The sequence below is a fragment of the Crotalus tigris genome, unplaced genomic scaffold (assembly GCF_016545835.1).
Source record: "Crotalus tigris isolate CLP2741 ecotype Arizona unplaced genomic scaffold, ASM1654583v1 scf7180000023830.6690815, whole genome shotgun sequence".
Classification (NCBI taxonomy): Eukaryota; Metazoa; Chordata; class Lepidosauria; order Squamata; family Viperidae; genus Crotalus; species Crotalus tigris.
Window position 1 is genome coordinate 105,927 of NW_024100214.1, and position 22,999 is coordinate 128,925.

The window sequence follows — 22,999 nt, forward strand, 5'->3', positions numbered from 1 at the left end:
TAGCCTGTGAAGAGGCTCAGCTACACTAGCTTTATGTGGAAGAAAAGAATTGTAGAAATTCAGGAGGCCTAAGAAGGCCTGAAGTTCGGCCTTAGACTTTGGCCTGGGTGCTTCTAAAATAGCAGTTAGTTTGGATTCAGCAGGATGAATCCCAGCAGCATCAATTTTGAATCCCAGAAATTCAGTAGAAGGCACCCCAATCTTGCATTTGTCTTTTCTGAGCTTGAGGCCTGATTTCCTGAATCTTAACAGGACAGCCCTAAGCCTTTCAGCTAGAATGTGTGTGGAGTCTCCTGCAATCAAGACATCGTCAAAGTAGGGGCAGACCCCTGGTATACCTCGTAGTGTGTTTTCCATTACGCTTTGGAAAATCCCAGGAGCGACATTCACTCCAAACTGCAGCCTTTTTACCTTAAAGGCTCCCCTGTGGGTCACAATAGTCTGAGCTATGGCAGCATCATCATCAACAGGCAGCTGTTGATATGCTTGAGCTAGGTCAAGCTTTGCAAAAACACGCCCCCCCTTGAGAGAGGCCAGGATGTGACTGACCACAGGAACAGGATAGGCATGTTGCTGCAATGCCTTATTGAGTGTGCATTTGTAATCAGCACAAATGCGAATGTCCCCATTTGCCTTTAGAGGCGTGACAATGGGGGTCTCCCATGGGCTGGAATCAACAGGTTCTAGGATTCCTTGTTGGATTAGTTTGTCTAATTCAGTGTCAATCTTACTTTTTAAAGCAAAAGGGACCCTTCTTGCTTTAATCCTAATGGGAGTGACAGTGGGGTCTAGCTTTAAGGACACAGGTGGTCCTTTGAATGTGCCCAGCTGGGGGCTGAAAACATCTGCAAATTCCTTGCAGACTTCCTGTAGGTCGAGTGTTTGTAAGCTGTTGAGTCCTGTGACGTGTATCCCCAGGGCCTCAAACCAATCGAGTCCTATGAGACTCGTTCTTTCACCCCCTACTACTAACAAGTCTAGTGGACCTTCAAAACTCTTGTATTGCACGTTAAGGGTGGCCTCCCCCTTAACACACACTCTTGAGTTCTGAAAATCAGTTAATACAATATCAGAAGGCCTTAACTTGGCCTTAGTCCCACTACTGGAACAAATCTTCCTAAATGTATGCAATGAAATGATGGAAAGGGCAGACCCTGTGTCTAGTTCCATAGATAATGGAAACCCTTGTAGCTTCACGTTGAGTGACAGCTTTTTCTTCATGGGCTTGTGTGTGCCTGTCCTACAAATGTTTCTACGCGAAGCGCAAAAACCTACCCTATTCTGGCTGGGGCCTCTGGTACCCTTCAGGCGTTCTTCTTGAGGTTGTGCCTTTCGTCGGCCCAGACACACAGCTGCAATGTGCCCTTGTTTGCCGCATGCCCGGCAGGTAGCGGAGCGGACCTTGCAGTCGGTTCTCCTGTGGCGACCTCCACAGCCGATGCACTTGAGCGGAGCTGAAGAGCTTTCCTTCTGATTTTCTCCCTTCGCGGGGTGTAGACGGTCGACTTCTTCGTCCGGATCCTCCTCGGATTTTCGTCGGACGTCTTCTTGGTGCACGGACGCACCCTCTGCACTGCTTCTGATCGGCCGCATGTTCTTGACGGCGCCGCCTGCTGCTTCTTCCGCGGTGGCTTCCCTTAAAGCGTCTTGGAAGGATAATTCTTCCTTAGCGAAAAGTCTCTGTTGTAGCTCTCGATGCCTCAACCCGCACACGAATCGGTCCCTCAGTCGTTCCTCGAGGTCCTTGAACTCGCAGGGCTTGGCGGCCTTCCGTAACGCGGCGATGTATTCCTTGACTGACTCACCGGACCGTTGATCCCTCTGCTCGAAGGTGTGGCGCCATGAGATAACGGACACCTTGGGGTGGAAGTGCTCCTTCAGCAGCTTCTTCAGGTCTGCGTAGCTTACAGACTCTACTGGAACAGGTGCTGCAAGGTTTTCTGCGATTTCGAAGGCGTCTTGGCCACAAACGCAAAGCAGGGTGGCAGCCTTCAAGCTATCTTCCCTCACTTGGTTTGCCTTGAAGTAGTTCTCCATTCTGGATACGTAGGACTCCCACCGCTCTGGATGTGAGACGTCGAATTCCGAAAGCCTTCCGATTTTCGCCATCTTCGGATCTTCAGGAGACGGGTCTATCAGCCAGCCTACCCCCGATGCGCACCGGATTGGCGGGCAGCTGCCGAGTCGACGCCGTTCCTCTTCCGCCGCTCAGGACTCCTTGGGTAAGCTTACACTTCTTCCTTTCCAGGTAGTGCAAGGCATCCCATCCTCGTCGCCAGTGTTGCGTCCTTGGCGGGAAAACAGACACGAGAAGCAGCTGGAGTTCCTCAGGTTCTTTTATTCAGCGTTCAGCCTACAGGAAGATGGCTTCGGCTCAGCCCAAACGCCTCGCAGCCCCTTATATAGGCAACTCCCGGGTAAATGGGTTACTTTTCCCGCGCCAGCACCCGCGCATGCGCACGGCGCTGGCGACAGCCTGTCTGGTCCCGGGCAGCTTTGCACCTGCCCGGGACTGCCTGCAAACGCCCGAGCCGTTTGCACAGGCTCGGGACATAACAGTAAGTGTGGAATGTAAAAGGCAAAACAAGTAGATTATGAGCATTCCTCTTTATAGGAAAGGAAAGAGGATGATTATTGTTTACAATAATGTGTAAATCACAGTGTTAAATTGTGAGAGCTCTCTTTTTCAGGATATGTGTATATGGAGTATGAGGTTGACATCCTGTATTGCTGGTTAAATCCAGAAACATACTCTTTCCATTTACACTATGATTTAGATTCTATTAGGAAAAGCATTCTGACATATAGAGGTAGGAGTATATTTTCACTATCGTTTAAGTTAAAATTCTATCTTGAGTTCCTTAATTTTCTATTCTATAGTTCAGGATTTGGAAATGTTAGCATGTCAGTACAATTAGTACGATAATAAATATGAGTTTAGTATTACTGAGATTGCAAAATATGCATTTTCCTCCAGGCCAACTGATCACTATGGTAATAGACCGGACAGGGAGTTTTTAATGTAATTGCTGCTTCAGAATCATTTCTATGGAAGGAGTGCTTATGTTTTGTAAAGCATAATAAAGATCTTGGATTTAATACCGTAGTATTTCTGTTTCAGGGGATTTCTAATGCCGGGGTCTGAGGTTAGAACAGTAACTGTTATTGGGATATTGATTATGTTAAATTGTTCAAGCCAGTAGTTGACTAAATAAAGTGTTCATCACAGATGTTAGAAAACTGTGATTGACTTTTCCTTGCATTAAAAGTGCACTAAAATGTTTTTTTGCAAATATCAGATAAGATAGTATTATATTCTGCTTAATGTGCAAATTTTGTGTTTGAAGCAGTGTACTACTGTATAAGAATAATCAAAGTAATATATTTAATATCAGGATGGTATTCAAAACCTATTCGAGGAGAAATATGTAATATAGTATTTCAGCAATTATCTGTATATTGTAAAATCTAGTTTTGGACACATTAGTTTATCTCAGAAGCTATACTAGATGGAGTAAGGCACTAATACAGTACATTAATTACGGTAAATTTTCTTCTGGTTTGTCTTATTCATGATTAAATTATATGAATTTGTTTTTTCTGGTGTTTCTGTCTCAAAACACCATAATATAAATATATTGACTGTACTTCCTAGGAATGCTAGGAGTTGTAATTTAGTAACATCTGTAGTGCCACAGGTTGCTACCTCTGATTAAACTATAAGTATAGTATAGTATCTGGTTACCATGTGTAGCCAAATTTGACTTATTCAGTCTAATTTCTAGAAGTGGTTATATCACTTTGTAGCATTTATGTATTAGTTACTTCCATGTTTTGTTTCATAGTAAAAGAATATTACTTTCCCTGGATATTAGAAACGTGCTGAATTGATAGGACTTTTTGATTTGTAATATATTTGGGAAAACATCTTGTTTAAAGTTATTTTCAAAATCTGCTTATTGTAACTAATAGTTTATAATAGGCACTCTGTACTTTAACAATTTCTATATTTGTCTGAAAGACATTATAATCAAATTGGAAGCTCTTAGTCTTGAATTATTTCAAATAAATTATCCAAAGACAGACTGCTGTAGGTGGCTGCTCCTAAGGGGGAAAAAAAACTAAATTCTAAATACTTATGTATTGCTGTCTTTTTTTTTTTTTCCCTTCCATTCAATCATGTTTATTTCTTGAAGACTGCCTGGACAGGTTCCTGCAGTTTTCTTGGCAACATTTTTCAGGAGTGGTTCACCAGTGCCTTCTTCCTAGGGATGAGAGAGACTACTAGCACAAGGTCACCCAGCTGGCTTTGCGCCTAAGGTGGGACTAGAACTGAATCTCCCAAGACATTTAACATTCAGAACATGATGGTGCTCATCACACAGTACAGTATAACCAGCTGCGATTAATTAAAATTAAACTGCATTAAATCACTATTTAAAAAAAGAGAAAAATCCAATTTCATGCAACAACATTTGCCATGTGTTACTTCTTCCAGAAACCTGCCATATTCCTTCCTTCAATCTACTCCACAGGCTCTCAGGTTAAGTTGTAAGTTGGAGAAATGAACCACTTCTTCTGTTGATAGGATCTGATTGAGCAATAGAATGAATTATCATGATTACCAACCATTATTTGATTATCAACCATTTAAATAATTTATAATAAGCAGATTTGTTTCTGCTTCATTTACAAGTCCTAACTACTTTATAGAAGAAACTATATTCTCAATTCTAAAAATTATTGATAAAGTGATTCCTCATTTTTAAAATTGTTACATATGCATTATAATAGATGGTAAGCTTGAGTAGAAAAAGTAAGTTTAGATAGTTCTTAATATAGTTCTTAATACAGGAATTGAATAGTTTCATTGTCTACATATGAAACTGTTTCATACTACCATTCTATCATTCTAGATTTGATCAAATATTAAGAGATCAGTTATCTTTTTAGTCTCTGAATGTTTGTGAGATTTTTGGTGCTTCAATAACTACCAGTTTACACATGTACAAAAGTCCTCCCATTTGTTTCAGTGGTAGGTGACATACAGTTGAATACAAGGTGTATATTAATAACTCGAGTAAGGAAGCTTGAATGCTTGATCGCTCTTACAGATCCTTGGATGCAAGTCACATATTATGGTTCAAGGTCAAAACCCATTCTGCTGATCTCCAACTTGCTAAATGCATGATTCCACTGTAACAAGTATAGACTTGTTTTGGTCATTGTCTCTTTTGGAGAGGATTTAATATTATGTTTCTTTTCTCTTCCTGTATTCAAATGGTGAACAACACACACATACTCTAGATAAGTTTAGGTAGTTTTCAGAATGAACCAAGAATGATTAATTGCTCACAAAGAAAAAGAATAGAGCTGTGTATTGTATTGTAATCATATTTAAAAGGTAGTGATGTGCTCCCTCCTCAAGAAGCCATTGCTGGAGCCTACATTTATTATTGATTTTAGTCCAGTCTCCATTGGATTAAATTGCTGAGGGCTGTGGAAGAAATGGACCTATTTGTGTTGAGTTTCAGGCTGGGACAAAATTGATTATGCTTGACAATGAATTTTGACAGAACCAATTGGGGTGATACCACCATCCTGGTTCTTCTTGATCTCTTAGTGACTGTTGATAACCATTGATCATGGAATCTCTCTAGATTGGCTAAGGAGTTTGGTAGTTGGAGATGAAGGAATTTTTTTAGGGCCATGCTGGTACTGTAGACCGGTTTTCTGTGACTGGTTCCAGTAGATGCAGGAGGGAAGTAGGGAGAAATCCAGCCCAAAACAAACCAGGGTGCCTCAGGATTTGACCTTCTAGTCTTCCTTGTTTTAACTTCTATGTGAGTTCAGCTTAGTGAATTCATTCATCAATCTGTATTTAGTTGTCCAAGTTACTCTGTTGGGGCTTGTTCCATTTCCTGGAAGATATTTGGATCTGGTTGAGGAAGAACAGGTTTAGCATTGATAAAAATGAATGCTTAATAGATGCATGGATCTTCTGGGGATAGTGATTCTCTGTTTGGCTGTGGATAAATGGTACTTTTCTATGCAGAACTAATACATAATTTCGGAATCTTTCTGGATTCACAGAACCTACTCAAAGATCAAGTGGCAGCTGTGGCAAGGACGGGCTTCTTACAGATTTGCTAGTGTACCAGCTGTGCAATTTCCATTTTCTCATGGTCACGTATGTCTTGGTCCCCTTATGTGGGGAGAACTGCAACATGCTGTATGTTACTGTAGCTCTTCTTGAACGCCACTCAGGAGGTACACCTGTTCCAGAATGTAGCAGTGCAAGCAGTTATGGGGCACCCCTATTATATGAGTTGCATTGTTTCAATTAAGCTTTAAGTGCAATTCCAGATCTTGTTCATCCCCTATTGGTGCTTTATAGCACAGGGCCTGTGTATTTGTGAGGCCACCTCTCTCCTATCATTAGATCTAACAGAGCTGACATGCTTCATATTTTTCCATTAAGCAAAATCTTCTGATGGGATTTATGAGGTAGACCTTCTCTGTCACAGCAATTGCCCCTTAGAAAACATCTCCCTCTCCCTAAGGCAAACATGTCAAACTCGCGACATCATGTGACGTCGCACAATGTATCAGGACAGTTTTGCCATTGCCGGCAATGGAGTAGGTGTGGCTTCTGCGTGACGTGTCCGGCCTGCGGGCCAGCAGTTTGACACCCCTGCCCTAAGGTTTGGACTAAGCTGAACATGCAGGCCATTAAAACGTCTTTGAAAACATGATTGCACCCTTCAGCCCGCTGCCTCAAGTCTTTGATAGGTCAGGATATACCCATTTGATGTGCAGTGTCTAGTTAGGATACGTTTGTTCATCTCTGCTATTGTTATGTTCTCTTTTTATTTGTTTTAGGCAATTTATTGTTTTAAAAGTATACAATGCCTATAATCCTTATGGAATTGGGCAGCTTTATAAATCTTAATTATAAATAAACCCAGATTTGTAGAACAAAATATGATCCAGAATGTAGACAGTGTAAGCATAACATCTTTCTTTAAGCCAAAAGCATCTTTTTCTGGGATCTTGTATCAGGTATGCAAGCCCAAGAGAAAAAAACTATTGACTTAAGATTTTTCCAACAGGCTTACCGGAGATGCTTCCAAATCACATTTTGTTCTTTGACACTGGATCTTTGCACAGTGCTAGAAGAGAAGTAATTTAATATAAAACAAAGAGCAAATTAATCTTTTCTAGGAATGAGCCCTTAATATCACTAAAATACAAGTTACAATAATTTGCAAATGTACTTTATTGTAATCTATTGTAAAATTTGAACATGGTTAAATATTCTGCCCTAGTCAGCAGTATTTAGCATGCCTCCTTGTAGACCTGAAGCTTCATGTGTAAGAAGTGAAGGTTTGAAGGAGAACATACCACATCATAAGGCAACATTGTCCATTGTTTGACAATTGTTAGGACATTTTTCTAATATATATCTAACCTGCATCTATCTGTTTGTATTTTCAACTTACTGGTTCTGGTCTTGCCCTCTGGGGCAACTGTACAAGTATACTCCCTCATCTGTGTAATGGTCCTTTTTAGATATCTAAAGACTGCTATCATGCTTTCTTTCCTTTTCCAGGCTAACACTGGAAGTTTTTAAGAAGAGACTGGACAGCCATTTGTCCGAAATGGTGTAGGGTTTCCTGCCTGAGCAGTGGGTTGGACTAGATGACCTCCAAGGTCTCTTCCAACTTTTATTATTATTATTATGGATCATCGCACAGTCAGCCAAATGTTCAGACTGGATTTGGCATTTTGTCTACCTATCGAGTCCTTACCCAGGACCTGGGATAGGCAGATGTGGATGTCTGATGGTATTACAGATATCGTCGCAGGATGGAAGCAGTTCCTAATAAGGCCGCCTTTTGCAATTGACTAATAGTGAATTTGTCAATGCCAATTGTGTTCAAGTGGTGCTCCAGTTGTTTTGGGATCGCACCCAAGGAGCCTTTGACTATTGGTACTATCCTTGCTTGCTTTTGCCACAGTATTATTATTATTATTATTATTATTATTATTATTATTATTATTATTATTATTATTACCATACTTTAACCTTTTCTCTTAGAACTTAGCTTTCAGTTCCCTCACCTTGTTTGTAGCCTGCACCCATTTAAACTGTGGTGGGCAGCAGCTGGCCTTTTAAATAACAAACCAGATTTATGTTTCTGGGGATAGTTTTTAAACATTTTTATCTCTTTTAACTTTTTGTGGAACCTTATCTTTTGGCACCTCTAATAAAGTTGAATTTTGTTTCAGTACTGGAGTTGCCTGGTGGTGGCCTTCTAGCACCTGGCTCAGCTTAGCTAAGTTATAGACTCCCAAAGTTTTATTTGGTTTCCCCATACCATAGTTCAGCCAGACCCAGGATGGGGTAAGGATTTCCCCTATAGCAGGGGTGTCAAACTGGCGGCCTGTGGGCCAGACGCGTCATGTGGAAGCCGCGCCAACCCGATGGCAAAAACGTCCCGATACATTGCGTGACATCACGTGACTTTGTGAGTTTGACATGCCTGCCCTATAGTCTTCCCCTGGTGGGAAGGGCAAAACTGGCTATAATAAAGGGCTGGGTGGTTGTGGTTGTATGGATGCTACTTATTATCATATTTGGTGGTCGTGCAGAGAGATAAAAGCATTCTGGATTAAGATATGGTGGAATATCCAGAGAATTTTTAAAAGGAGGGTAATATTTACTCCACAATTATTTTTGTTAGGTATAGTTATTGATTGTGATACAAAGGAGGTTATATTGATGTTAAATTTGATTACAGCTGCGAGGCTGTTAGTAGGACAATATTGGAATAAGGAATCTTTGCCTACATTGCAGGAATGGTTTCTTAAAGTGTCTCATTTGGCGGAAATGGCAAAGATTTCGGCTTTCTTAAAGGGACAAACGCAAGAGAAATTTTTTGCTGTTTGGGATAAATGGATAAAATTCATACAATTTAAATTTGATATAAAAAATATTATATAGTTTTTTCATAATTTTTAACTTTATATATATATATATATATATTCTATTTTCTATTCTTTTTTATATAATTTTTTTTAACTTTTTCTTTAATTAAGCCTATATTCTGCTCTGGGAGGTCCTGGGGGGGGAAGGGGGGGTTTGGGTAGGGGTGGGGGAAGGGGGGTTTTGTTGGGTAATGTTTGTTTTTTATTTGTATATGTTGTTTTTTGTTTTTGTATTGTTTCTTATTTTTTGTAAAATTTATAAAACTCTTTAATTAAAAAAAAAAAAAAAAAGGTGGGTGGCAACAGCAAAGGTACCTAATTTTCTAGCTGCAGTTGGCCTCTCAGAACAAGGGGCCTGAATGGGATAGCTGGATCAATTCTGAGAGCACCTTCAGTGTTACATGAATAGAGTGGGACAGTTACTTACTGTGATCCTGAATCTGTGCTTCTGTTAATACATCTCAAAACAACATTTAGCTTTTTGACAGCTGTGTCACATTGTTTGCTCTTATTCAGCTTGTGACCTATTAAAATGAAATCATTCTCATATGAACTACTGACAAGCCAGGTCTCCCCTATCCAATACTTCCTATTAAAGTTCTTGTTTGTTTTAGCCTCTCTTCAAGCCTGTATTTTATAATCATCCCCACAGCCATTAATCTACGTGATTGATAAACGTGGTGAAGAACATTGGGTTCAGGATAGAGCCTTTCCATTTGATGCTACTCTCCCACAAGCTATGGGACCATTTATTAGTCTTCTGTAGCAATGGACATTCATCCAATTATGAATCCTTCTAAGTTGTATCATCTGGTTCATGTTTTTATGAATAAGTTATCATGAGAGGCTTTATCAAATGCTTTGCTAAGATCAAAGATCATTATGTTCGTGGCATGCCCCATGGATCTATTAAGCTTATAGTAATTATAGTGTTTTAAATACTATATAATCACACTATAATAATTGTCTTTGTGTTCTTTACGTACAGCTATATTTCTCTCTCTTCCTCTCCCTGTCTCGCTGTCCTGGTGCACTTTCCTCTTAGCATATTATTTGAGTTTCATCATTGGTAGTCTTTATGTCTCCCTTAGCTTGGTTGAACTTCAGGAAGTATAAATTTTCATGTTTCAAATTTTCAAAAAAAATATATTAAATGTGAGTGGCTTAGTATGTTTCTAGCTGGTGGTCATATCTGATAAATGATTCTTTCCTTTTGATTTGCTTATGTTTGTAGATCCATTGTTTCCTATTGGGTATTTGCAAACAGGGTTTTAGAAGACTTAATTCATTGTGAACCAGTTTCTGAAACTGTTTAGAGCAAAGGTTTTCTGTTACTATTAATTATAATTCATGTAATAACATGGATAGGACACTTAACCACACCTATGAGTTTACATAGAATTTTCAGATTGTGCATACACTGGAATGCACATTGTCAACTTTGTGTACTTCCTTATTCTTGCTATTGGCTGAGATGAATTAAAATATGTATTCATTTTATTTGTAAATAATTTATCTTGCTACAAATTTCCCTTCAGATTGAACCCTTCACTGTGATTATATGATAGCAAGACTAGTTGAAATCTTCAACTTGTCAGATGCCAAAAACAGTAAATAAAATAGCCCAATACAATTTGAGGCAACCAATCCCATTTGTGATGCTACAACTCTAAGCTGTTACTGAATCAGAAGCTAACAATACTGTAATGTTTGATTAAATTTATTCTTTATACCAGTAGTTCGTTAAGTGTGACCTGAAATTATATCTAATAATAAAGATAGAATAGTCCAATGGTGGTGAACCTATGGCACAGGTGCCAGAGGCAACACTTGGAGCCCTCTCTGTGGGCACACGTGCCGTTGCCCCAGCCTTGCCTCCCCCGCGACCCCCTCCTCTCCAGGAGCCCCCCTGAAGGAGAGTCACCCCTGAGCGTGGCCCACGCGGAGCAGCGCAGCCAAAGACATGGCAGCCAGGCAGCGTAGATAAGACTCCACCCTCACACCCCATCGTGCACAGTTGATGCTGTAGGGTGTGGGCAGAGGGCATGACCGCCATAGCGCTGCTGAGCTGCCTGGGCGATCTGCGGCGGGCCTTGTAGACGGTGAGTGGCCCTGAGGGAAGGTGGGGTGGAGAATGGCCGGAGGGGGTTGGGGGTGGAGTGGGGGGTGGGGCCAATTTTTGGGCACTCGGTCTCTAAAAGGTTCACCATCACTGGAATAGTCCATAGTTAAATAGAGCTTCATGATTAAAGGCTTTTTACAGTACCTTTGATTGTTATATTAATTTTTTGCTTCTGAATTTTGAAGGATCATTTGGTGCTGTTTCAAAGCTAACACATTTTCAAACATTTTATTAAATAAATGATGGTAGCTGAGGTCACAAGAGTCATCAGAGAAGGGTACTATAAATTCTCATACATGTATCTACTGTAAAAATGTCCTTAGTAATATTGAAGTATTACTAAGAATTAGAGATGAATTTGCCATTAAAATATCTTCAAATTCTATAGGTTGCTAAATTACTACGATTTTATTTCTCAATCCTAAAATGGCAAAATGGTGGCTATTACCTTGTGCTTTGTACTATTACCTTTTATGCTTTGTACTACCAAAGGAAAGATGGGATATTTTAGGAGGCATTACCTAAAGAGGTAATGATGTGTTTTTTGAATGCAATAGTCTCAGTTCATTGACAAGCAAGAGATTGGTACTGGAAAGAGCATTCATAAACTGGTACTGGGAAGAGCATTCATAAACCTGAGACTTAAAATACTTGTGAAGGTAGCCTTAAAAACACGCAGAGGATGCTTAAAAGAAATCCTGGTAGCTCAAGGAAAGCTAATTATTCTCCAAACCAGCAAAAATAACATAAAGCAGTTAGGTAAAATAACCAAAGGAAGCAAAATCAGTGTCTGCCTAATTGCATACAAGTTGAAGAAACAGAATTGGTTTTTATGCAATGTATAATTCTGGTCATATGAATTACAGAACTATCGAATGGCAGGGAACTGTACCTTTTTATGTAGAAATGGCAGTCCCTAATCTGTAAAGCAAGGATAGGGGACCATGGCCATTTTATGACTTGTGGACTTCAACTCCCAGAATTCCTGAGCCAGCCATGCTGGCTCAGAAATTCTGGAAGTTGAAGTCTACCTGTCATAAAAGGGCCATGGTTCCTTACCCTTGTTTTAAAGCCATGGGGAATAATCTGTGAGTTGCATATTGGTAGCAGTTTTCAGTTGCTGTTAACATTTATTATCAAGTAACATTGATACTTCTTCTCTATTGTCTTCTAACTTCTGTGTTTCTGTCCACAACTTTGAGAAGTCTTTCTCCCCCAATTTTCTGCTCATATCCTTAGTTTGTTTCTTGCTGCTGATCTTGGTGACTTCTGTTGTCACCCACATTTTGCTTTCTGTGCTGTCTGGCAATGAGCCGCTGCATTTATTTGCCCCTCATAATCACATTTCCCCAAATTTACTGCTTCTAAGATTTGCTCGTGTTAATAATAGGGAGAAAAAAAAAAGGGAGATTTCCACTTCCTTTGTACATAAAAGGATGAGGCAGCTGCTACTATGCAGATTATCTTTTTTTCTTGCCTTTTAAATTGGAAACCTTAGCATCTACCAGCGCATAATCTGGCTTCCACACTCCGAGCACTCTGTGATTATTGTGCCTTTCAGTCTGAGTGCAGTGATTAATTCAAAAAAGGTTTCCCACCCATGCATTACAGTGAAACCCAACCTAACCTGGAAAAACTATTTTCAAAATTATATTTTTAAATTTTAGAATGTTGCCACAGAAGGCATCATATGGAGACCTCACTAGCTATTTATTTTTAACTTTCTGTTTTTAAATTAACAACTAATATGCAATCTTTATTAGTGATCTGATCTGGATGTTCATGTGATCCTTTACAAATGTCTTGGACAAAATTGTTCAACAGTTTTTTAATAGATAAACTTTTCCTAAGCTAAAGCACTCCAGATTCTCTGGAACTTTAAATTTCATTGCTGTTCTGAAAATTATATCCTCGGTACAGTATACATGGCAGAGTATCCTAAGGAGATTGCAGTTGATATCAACAAGAAAATCGATTATTGGAATTTGTTCTTTGCAATTCAGATATTATTTTATCTATGTTAAACCTTTTAATTTGTATCTTAGGTTTTTTTTAAAAAAATGAACATTAAATGTGATTTTAAATGTTATGAACATCTGTGATTTCCAGTAAATGAACTAGAACTTATCTTTTTTGCTTTAGGCTTTCAGATAAACTTCTGTGAAAAAGCACAAAGTAAGCTACATGTTTTATAGTATTCTGCTATTTTAATTTATTTTTAAATCATTCTTGGTATTGGGAATGTGTCCACTGTTGATCTAACTAACAGGCCATGCATTAATACAATGGCAGGGCTTCCATTTTTCATTTTCCAAATTGAGATTCTATTTTATAAATCTTTAATTAATGTTATTTATCTTGGATAATAAGGATAATTGTTCCCACAGTAAATAGCGTAAAATCAGTTTTTGTCTTTTGAAAAATAAAAAATGTATTTGAATTCTGTGTAATATAAAAATACTTATTTTCACATGATGTCTAGATATAAGTATTTAAGGAAACCAGTAGGGATCTGATATTCAGTAAATTAGCTCCCCCCCCCTTCAGATATCAAGCTACATAAGTATTTGGTTAGATTATCAGTTTAAGAATGACCAGGATATTGACCTGCAAGTCACCAGCATATCATAAGATGCAATTTCCCACTGCTGCTACATGAGATTCTTTGATTGGAAATGTTGGCACAAAGCTTGGATTTTAAACATCTAAAGAATATGTGCTATACTTTTAAGTCATAACTCTCTTTTCTTAGTTAAGGTTTTACCTTAAACCTCTTAAAGTAAAAAGTTGCTGAAAAAGACAGTGAAAAGTTGTTGCAGAGATGGTGAAAACAAGCACGTTCAAGCTTTCCTTACCATATTCACCTATCATTTCTAGAGGACAATTTCCTCTGTTTATAAAAAAAACTTTCCACTTGATGGAAGTTGTTGTATTCCAAGTTTGAGAGAGAGCAGGATTTAGAAAGTATACAGAGAGCAGGATTTCCGGGATGCACATTTGCTAAGCCAACAGAGAAAGGATCTACCATGCTCATCTGTACTATTCTTTAATATGAATATAATCTCCCAATATTTTAAAAAAAGATGAGAAAAATTTATCATTTACATTGCTTTTTATCTACCTCAGAATGATGTGGAAACATAACTGAATGTACGTCAGGAGTCTGAAATGTCTGTGAAGATTAGACATTTTAATCAATCCTTGTCAGATTGCATTTGGATGATTAATGGAAGCTCTGTACAATTTTGTTTTCATTTTTTTCATCCTCTTAATGGCTTTCATTTTTAATTGCTATGTACATTATATCTTTATAATTGCCTGCCATGATGTAGTGGGAGCTCTGTTGAAGAACATTTTTTTTCTTCGTTGGGTAAACTTACTTAAACATATTCATTCTGCATTTAATTTATATGTTTTTTTAAAGATAATAAATATGCCTATTTAAATTAGAAGTGATTAATGCTTCTGCCATAATTGTGGATGTTCAGTAATTGTGACAGAATTTTATCTCTAAGATTTCTGAAGAGGATCTTTCGTTGGAAGATTATAGGCAAAGTACAAAGACTAAAACATCTTTAAACCAATAAGTTAGACTACTACTCATGATCATACTAGGCTTCCTATAGCTAATCAGTTTGAGATGCAGGATATGGAAAAGATGCTGCTACAGAAGAAAGTAGAAACACTCAAGTAAAGTATTAAGAGAATATGCATAGTTTGCAAATTTGCATACAATTTGCATAGAATTTGGAGAGGTCTTATGTTGTTTTCTGTTTCAGTAAGACAACAATTGTTCTATGGAATGCTGTTTTCCTCTTGTCCTTCTTGCAGACTGTGATGTCTACATGGATAACAAACTCGAATTCTTAGACAAATTATGTGGAAAACATAACTGATGTAGCTGATAATTGTTTGAATATTTATTTAAAGTAAATAGGAACCACATAGTCCAAGATCAAGACTTGGTCTCATGGTATAGACAATTTTTGACCTATTGCTTGTGCTACAATCTCTGTTTAGATATTGTAAATTAACAAAAGGACTTGGGCACAATTTGTGGGTCTCCCACTTGGTACAAGTAGCAGCTGTAGACTCCAGGTTGAGTTAAAAACAAAAATAAATATTTAAGACACATTTTCTCTGTTACACCTGATGTGAATTCTTCTGCCCTTCCCTATTTCTGATTATCTATGTTAGAAACATTGAATTTTAGCATTAAGTTGTGGCTCCTTCCACTAAGTTGTTAGTATAAAATAAGACTTTCAGTTGCAATTTCTTTATATTCTGTGCTATATTGACATAATGTTTAACTGTATATCACCATAGGTTTATTCCCACAGTTGCCAATCTGAATCATATAGGTATCCTCTTCTTAGGCGTAAAACATTGAAAATGGAGTTAACGTTAGCATTATTGCTCACCAGAAGGAATTAATGAAAACTAAATAATTTGAATTATTAAATTATACTTGGGAATATAATCTACATAGCAAGAGCTTGCATAGTTAAGAAAGCTCATCAATTCTGTATGATCTGTCTAGCAATGAGGTAGTGTTTTGTGGGTATTTTACAACTTTTTGCAGTTTTTATGTGCAATTTATTCTGTTTATGCAATAATATATTTTGTAGCGTATGGAATAAATGCACCATTTAGAAATTTGGCTAAACCAATTAAATAGAACATCATTCCGAATAGAATTAGAATTAACTAGAATTGGAATTGAGCTGGAAGGGACCTTGGAGGTCTTCTAGTCCAGCCCCCTACTCAAGTAGGAGAACCTATACCAGTGTTTCTCAACCTTGACAATTTTAAGGCATGTGGACTTCAACTCCCAGAATTCCACAGCCAGCATTGCTGGCTGTGGAATTCTGGGAGTTGAAGTCCACATGCCTTAAAATTGTCAAGGTTGAGAAACACTGACCTATACCAGAAACACTGACCTATACCTATACCATCTCAGGCAAGTGACTGTCTAGCCTCTTTTAAAAAATCTCCAGTGATCCACAATTTCTGGATGCAAGCTGTTCCACTGGTTAATTGTCCTCACTGTCAGGAAGTTTCTCCTTAATTCCAGATTGCTTCTCTCTTTGATCAGTTTCCAACCATTGTTTCTCGTCCTGCCCTCTGGTGCTTTGGAGAATAATGTGATCTCCTCTTCTTTGTGGCAGCCCCTCAAATACTGGAATACTGCTATCATGTCTCCCCTAATTCTTCTTTTCTTTAGACCAGCCAAGCCCAAGTCCTGCAGCTGTTCTTTGTATGTTTTAATCTCCAGGCTTTTGATCAACTTAGCTGCTCTTCTCTGAATTTATTTCCAAACTCTCAATATCTTTTTTGTAATATGGTGACCAAAATTGGCTGCATATGGTAGCCTTTGTGAATTTTTTCTGGAAGCTGAAAAGCGATTAAAATTGTGTAATCATTTCACATTCAAGGTTAACCACAAAAACGGAAAAGATAGAAGCCTATGAAATTTTATCAATATTTCATTTGAGGACAGTATATACAACAATTTCCTCAAAATTACTTATTTAATGAATTTATATAGCTGTGTCACAAAACATGACTCTTGATAGCATACAATATATAAAAACAATATACAATACATCATAAAATACTAAGTAAAAATAGAAAAACTGTTATTTTAATTTCTCTGTTGGTGAAAAAATAAATTAGAAGCTCTCACAGTTGACTGCATTTAGCTGATTCAAATAACTTTATATTTATATAAAAATATTTACAATACCATTCTTCTTTACAGCAACATAGCTTAATGAAGTCTTCTTACAGAGACAGACCAGAGACAAAACCTTGAGACTGGAAATCCAGTTCCTAACTCAATACTCTTTTGCACAGACTCAGTAGCACTTTCTTCACATTGGCTGACTGAGTTACCACATGACTCTTCCTGTTCATGAATATTCCAACACTCCTCCCTTCATGACAGGAAGAGACATCAGACCTATTGACTTTACACATTTTCTTAATAGTGAAAAACCTTGTGCCACTAACCTGGCCTTATACTGTATATCATTATTTGGCAATACCTTTTCCTTATATACCCACTTACAACCCACAGCTTTGGTTCCCTGTGGCAAAGTCACTGATTTAAATACTTCATGGTCTCCCATGTATTTCATGTCTTTATCCATGGCCTCCTTCCATCTTTCTTGTTCAGCCTTTGGTAATGCCAACACTTCTTTATAACTTCTTGGCTCATACCACACATTGCAAACCTTTACCTTGCTGGCAGAATACCTGTCAGGCGGAATTCCTTTATTACATCGCTCTGACCTACGTGGTGTTAACTGCTCCTATGTCTCAAGTCTATCTGGCTTCATGTCTTGTTCAGCCTCTCCTTCCTGAACATTACATCTTCAATAATAATTTTTTCATCATTAGATGAGGTATTGTCACTAAACAGATCACCGTCATTAAGTGAGACATACCCAGAATTTGCATTAATTCTGTCCCAATTTTGTTCTGCAAAATTAGCAGACCTTGAAATTATAATTCTTTTACTTCCATCATTAAAGCGATATCCTTTTGACCCTGGCTCATAGCCCACAAACCTGAGCTTTCTTGCCTTTTGCTGTCCCTTTCTTCTGATTGCTTTTGGAATATGTACCCATGCAGTACTTCCAAAAATTCTCAAATGTGCCAGTGATGGCTTTCTCCCATATAGAATGGCATATGGAGTATTATTAATGGAGGAACTCCACAGCCTGTTAACTATATAATTAGCAGTCAATATGGCTTTTCCCCAATATGACCTGCTCATACCAGAATCCTCCAATAATGAATCTTTCATTGTTTGCAAAACACCATTCCTTCTTTCAGCTACACCGTTCTCTGCTGCTGTGTAAGGATTTGTACGTCTGTGTCATATCCCCAACTGCCCCAACTATTGTTGGAATTTAGTTGACATAAATTCAGTACCTACTGACACACTTGTTGTCTGTACCTTCTCTCTACAAAACTTACCCACTGTTTGAATTGTTGTAGTACCTCTGTCTTTGCTCTAAGCCAGTGGTTCTCAACCTTTTTATACGGCGACCCCGGTATTAAGCAGGCGCTGCGCATGCGCGCCGCCCCCCTGCGTGGCACGCATGCGTGGTGCCCCCTGCGCGGTGCGCATGTGCGGCGGTGCCCCCATGGGCCGCCCCTGCGCAGCGCACATGCGCGGTGCCGCCCCATGGGCCGCCCCAGCGCGGCACGCATGCGTGGCAGCGCCCCATGCGCCGCCCCAGGAAAAATGGCGGATCGCGTTGTTTGGCGACCCCCGTGAAATGGTCGTTTGACCCCAAATGGGGTCGCGACCCACAGGTTGAGAACCGCTGCTATAATACCTGCTATAATCATCAACAATTACCAGTGCATATTTTGCTCCTCCCAAACTGGTTTGCATAGGTCCCACCAGATCTGCATGGACCAGCTCTAGAACTCTTTTTGTTTGTCTTGTGCTACAGTTACTAACTGGGAATGCCTTTGACTTTGATGCTTTGCATACTGCACAGTCCAAATATGTTTTGCATCCCTTCAAATTTAGCCCTTCTGCAAAATCTTGCATTTGCTGCAAAACCTTAAAGCTTGCATGGCCAAGTCTTCTATGTAGAAGATGAACACATGAATCATGCTCTGCAACATTCTTATATATATGGGAACATTGAACCTTTTGTCCCTGCAATACATATAGATTATCTTCCTTTATGCCTTCTGCACAAATATTCCCATTCCTTTTGATGAGACACTTCCCATTTACAAAAATGACCTCAAAATCTTGTTTGTCTAAATTAGACACACTTAACAAATTATGTTCCATCTCAGATACACAAAGCACATTGGTAAACTTTGATTCCAAATATGGAATTTTTACATCGCCTCTTCCAATGACTTTTGCTTTCTGGCCATTTGCCAAAGCCACAGCTTCTTGTGCTACTGGAACAAACCAGCACAATAATTCAGAGTCATTTCATTAACAATTGTTTGACTTGCCCCACTATCTATTAGCCACTTGTCTCTGTTGTTGCTATAGCAAACTTTTACAACACCAAAATGTTCCTTTTGCAAATTAGTCTTCTTTGCATGCACAAATGTCTTTTGCTGCAAACAGTTCCTTTGCAAACAGTTCCTTTGCAAATGTGTCTTTTCTCCACAAATGTAGCAAGCTCTCTGCTTGCAAAATTTCTCCTTTGTTGCAATTTGGTCCAGGTCTGATCTGCTTGTTTCTTCTCCTCTGGAGACTTGCAGTCTGGACCCCCTCCTCAGGAATTTCTCCTCCTTGTGGCTGCTTCTAAAATGGCTTCTAAAATGGCGTTTTTCCTCTTCATTAAGCAAACATGCCTTTAAAGCCTCAAACTTTAAGTCTTTCTCTTCTTTGCACTCAAATATTGCAGAAACTGTGTCCCAGGTTTTATCTAAACTGTTCAACACCAATAAAACCTTCTGGGACTCACGGAATTTAATCCCACATTGTTCTAAGTCAGCGGTTCTCAACCTGTGGGTCGCGACCCAATTTGGGGTCGAACGACCATTTCACGGGGGTTGCCAAACAACGCAATCCGCCATTTTTTTTGAGCTGGCGCAGGGGGCGCCACCGTGCATGCGCACCACGCAGGGGGCGACGCATGGGGGTGGCGCGCGCATGCACACTGCATAGGGGTGCCGCCGCGCATGCACGTCGCGCAGGGGGCGCCGCCGCACATGCGCACCGCCTGCTCATGACCAGGGTCGCCGGTCTCTGAAGATTGAGAACCACTGTTCTAAGTCCAAAAATAAACTTTGCATTTTATTTAAATGCTGTTCCACAGATTCACCTGGTTGCAAACAGGCTGTGTAAAGTTTTCTTGACAATTGCACTATGTTGCAAGCAGAAACATTCACGTGCACAGCTCTCAATTTCAACCATATCTCCTTTGCAGTCTTTAAATTTGCAACATTTAGAAATTCTGCATCATCTAAATTCAAGATGAGATAAGCCATTGCTCTATCATAATTTTTCTGATCAACAGCTGCAAACACTTGATGATTTTCTACAATATACCACAGCTCTTTAGCTTTCAGCAAACATTCCATTTTTGCAGCCCACACAATGTAATTCTTCTGGCCTAAACGAGGCACAGAGTTTTCCTCAAATTCCATTGCAGCCATTCTGCTAATTCTGCCTTGTTCTTAAACTTTCTAAACACAGGCAATTTCTTCCAGCTTTAAATTACAATGGGCCCATAACCTGTTAGAGAATTTTAATTTCTCTATTGGTGAAAAAATAAATCAGAAGCTCTCACAGTTGACTGCATTTAGCTGATTCAAATAACTTTATATTTATATAAAAATATTTACAATACCATTCTTCTTTACAGCAACATAGCTTAATGAAGTCTTCTTACAGAGACAAACAAGAGACAAAACCTTGAGACTGGAAATCCAGCTCCTAACTCAATACTCTTTTGCACAGACTCAGTAGCACTTTCTTCACATTGGCTGACTGAGTTACCACATGACTCTTCCTGTTCATGAATATTCCAACAAAAAAAATAAATATAAAAGTATATTTCTTTAAAATATAGATATAGTTGGAGGACATTTGCTGGTGCACTAGAAAAAAAACTTCAATTCTGATGATAATTCTGATCATCTTGCTTATTAAAACACAATTTCATCTTCCTCTGTTAAAGTTTTGATAAAAAAATCAGTTTAAGTATGGAATATTTCTGATCCTCTATAATGAGGGATCTACTAAAGCATTTTGCCCGTTTAGCCTCTCAGTCTAATGATCTCCAGTGATCATTAGTGATATATGTCTTCGTAAGGCAGTCTATTCCACTGATCCACATCACTTACTGTCAGGAAACTCTTCCTATATTTAATCTAAATCCACTTTTGTCTACTTTTATGCTTTGTTGATACAGTTTCATCAATAGTTGATTTTATATGATCTTCAGTATGTAGATATTGAAGACCATAAATTCCACTTTGGAGTGGGACTGATTTTTCAGGAAAAAGAAAAGTATTTGCATGTTGTGTTTGATTTTAGTTTAAATTTATATTTAGAAATGGCAACCAAATATGGAAGACTTCTTTTAAATTGTGTTTCTCAAGGTTGTCTCTCCTCTCCTCTGCTTTCTTTAATAGAAATAGAAACATATAGATAGTCCTCAGCTTACAAAATTTTGTTTCGTGACCATTCGAAATTAACAGTGGAGCCAAAAAGTGACTTATGACTGTTTTACAACTCTTGCAGCATCCTTGTGGTCATGTGATCAAAATTCAGGTGCTTGGCAACTGGCATTTATTTTTGACAGTTGCAATGTCTCAAGGTCATGTGATCACCTTTAGCGGACTTTCTGAAAAATCGGTGGGGAAGGCAGATTCACTTAACAACCATGTTAGTAACTTAACAATCGCAAAACTATTGTGGCAAAATGAGGCAAAATCCACAACTGTCTTGCTTAGCAATGGAAATTTGGAGCTCAATTGTTTTCATAAGTCAAGGATTACCTATATTTCATTAAAATGTATATGGCAATAAAGTGTTTTATGGGCATGTTTAATGTTACTGTGGATTTAATTCTCTCGAGGAACATGTACATCTTAGCAAATGCACCATACACTTGATTATGCTCATAATAGATATCACTATGCCAGGTATTACATGCCATATATTATACAATGTCATGTTTCACATGAACATTTTGTTCATGTTCAAGCCTACTGATTAAAATGTTATGGCACTAAATTATTTGCAGCTGTGGTAAAACTCCCATCTTTGCAGCAATCCCAGTGGAGGGGTCTTTGCTATATCCACATGCATGCACAGCCAAGTTTGGGAAGTTAGTTCTTCACGCAAGACTAGTACCTAGCTTTTAAGTTAGAAATACAGTATTTTTTTGTTTTATTCTGAAATTTCACATTTCCTATGTTAATTGGCCATGAGAACAACAACTTTACACATTTACATTTGTTTTCTCAATAATTACAGGTATTAATAATTCCCACAAAACACTAAATTTATTTGATTTGGGTTTGAAATTTTATGCTTTATAAATCATAATTCATGGCCTAGGCATTTTAGTTAAAAGCAACAAATTGTGCTTTATTCAATAAACTGTGATTCAATTATGGTTTATTGTGTATATTCACTTGTAACACAATCTTTATAACTATAGTGACATGCACTTTTTCTTGTTTTCTGAATCCCATGCTATCCATCAGTAAATGGCAACAGAATGTTCTTCTCCTTCGGTGGAAATCTTAGTCGGGTTTTGTGATTGATTACTCAAAATATTTGTAATTCATTTGTGATCACTCTTATTTTTTATTCACTCTCATATGTTCTACACCTTACATCTCATAATTTCAAGCAATTGGTGTTTGGTTTTTATATAAAATAGATATGTTATAATCATATACTTTTACTATTCTGAAAATAATGTAATTTATTTAATACACCAATGAAAGATAAATCAGGAGCAATCAAGTTATTTATCTGATGCCACATAACTTGAGCCACATAACTTGGTGCTAAATACGAGAATCCTACTGTTTTTGTGAGTGATATCATAAAAATTGCTCAGTGCTAATCTGAAATGTTGCAAGGAAGAGGTTATTAAATTCCAGTTTTATTCTAATGTTCTTAATAGAGTAATGTATGTTCTCTTCCCGACCAGAGTTTGTGTTTATTCCACAGGTAAGCGCAGAGCACTGAAGCTGAATTTTGCAAACCCACCTTTCAAATCCACAGCACGATTTACTTTGAATCCCGGAGTTCCTTTTCAGAATCCACACATGTGAGTATAAAGTCAGAAATTCCACAAGCTACAGCTATTGTCTCACATATTTAATTCAAATCACAAAAACATTTATTTGGACTAGGATTTTATATCTTCT

The 22,999-nt window shown here is 38.3% G+C and overlaps 1 protein-coding gene across 9 annotated transcripts in view; it reads left to right on the forward strand.

The window, feature by feature from the left end:
* MAP2K4 (mitogen-activated protein kinase kinase 4) overlaps positions 1 to 22,999 on the forward strand; it is a 68,199-nt gene that overhangs the window by 4,300 nt on the left and 40,900 nt on the right. For 6 of the 9 annotated variants that reach the window (XM_039321993.1, XM_039321991.1, XM_039321987.1 and 3 more), the window contains exon 2: positions 22,800 to 22,899. Coding sequence is in view for 8 of the 9 variants with exons in the window: in XM_039321991.1 (XP_039177925.1) it covers positions 22,800 to 22,899 (100 nt within the window). In the remaining variant the exon portion in view is untranslated. Of the gene's footprint in view, positions 1 to 4,261; positions 6,271 to 13,255; positions 13,289 to 22,799; positions 22,900 to 22,999 lie in introns of those variants that run through there. The other 3 variants (XM_039321990.1, XM_039321985.1, XM_039321986.1) reach the window with 3 other exon arrangements.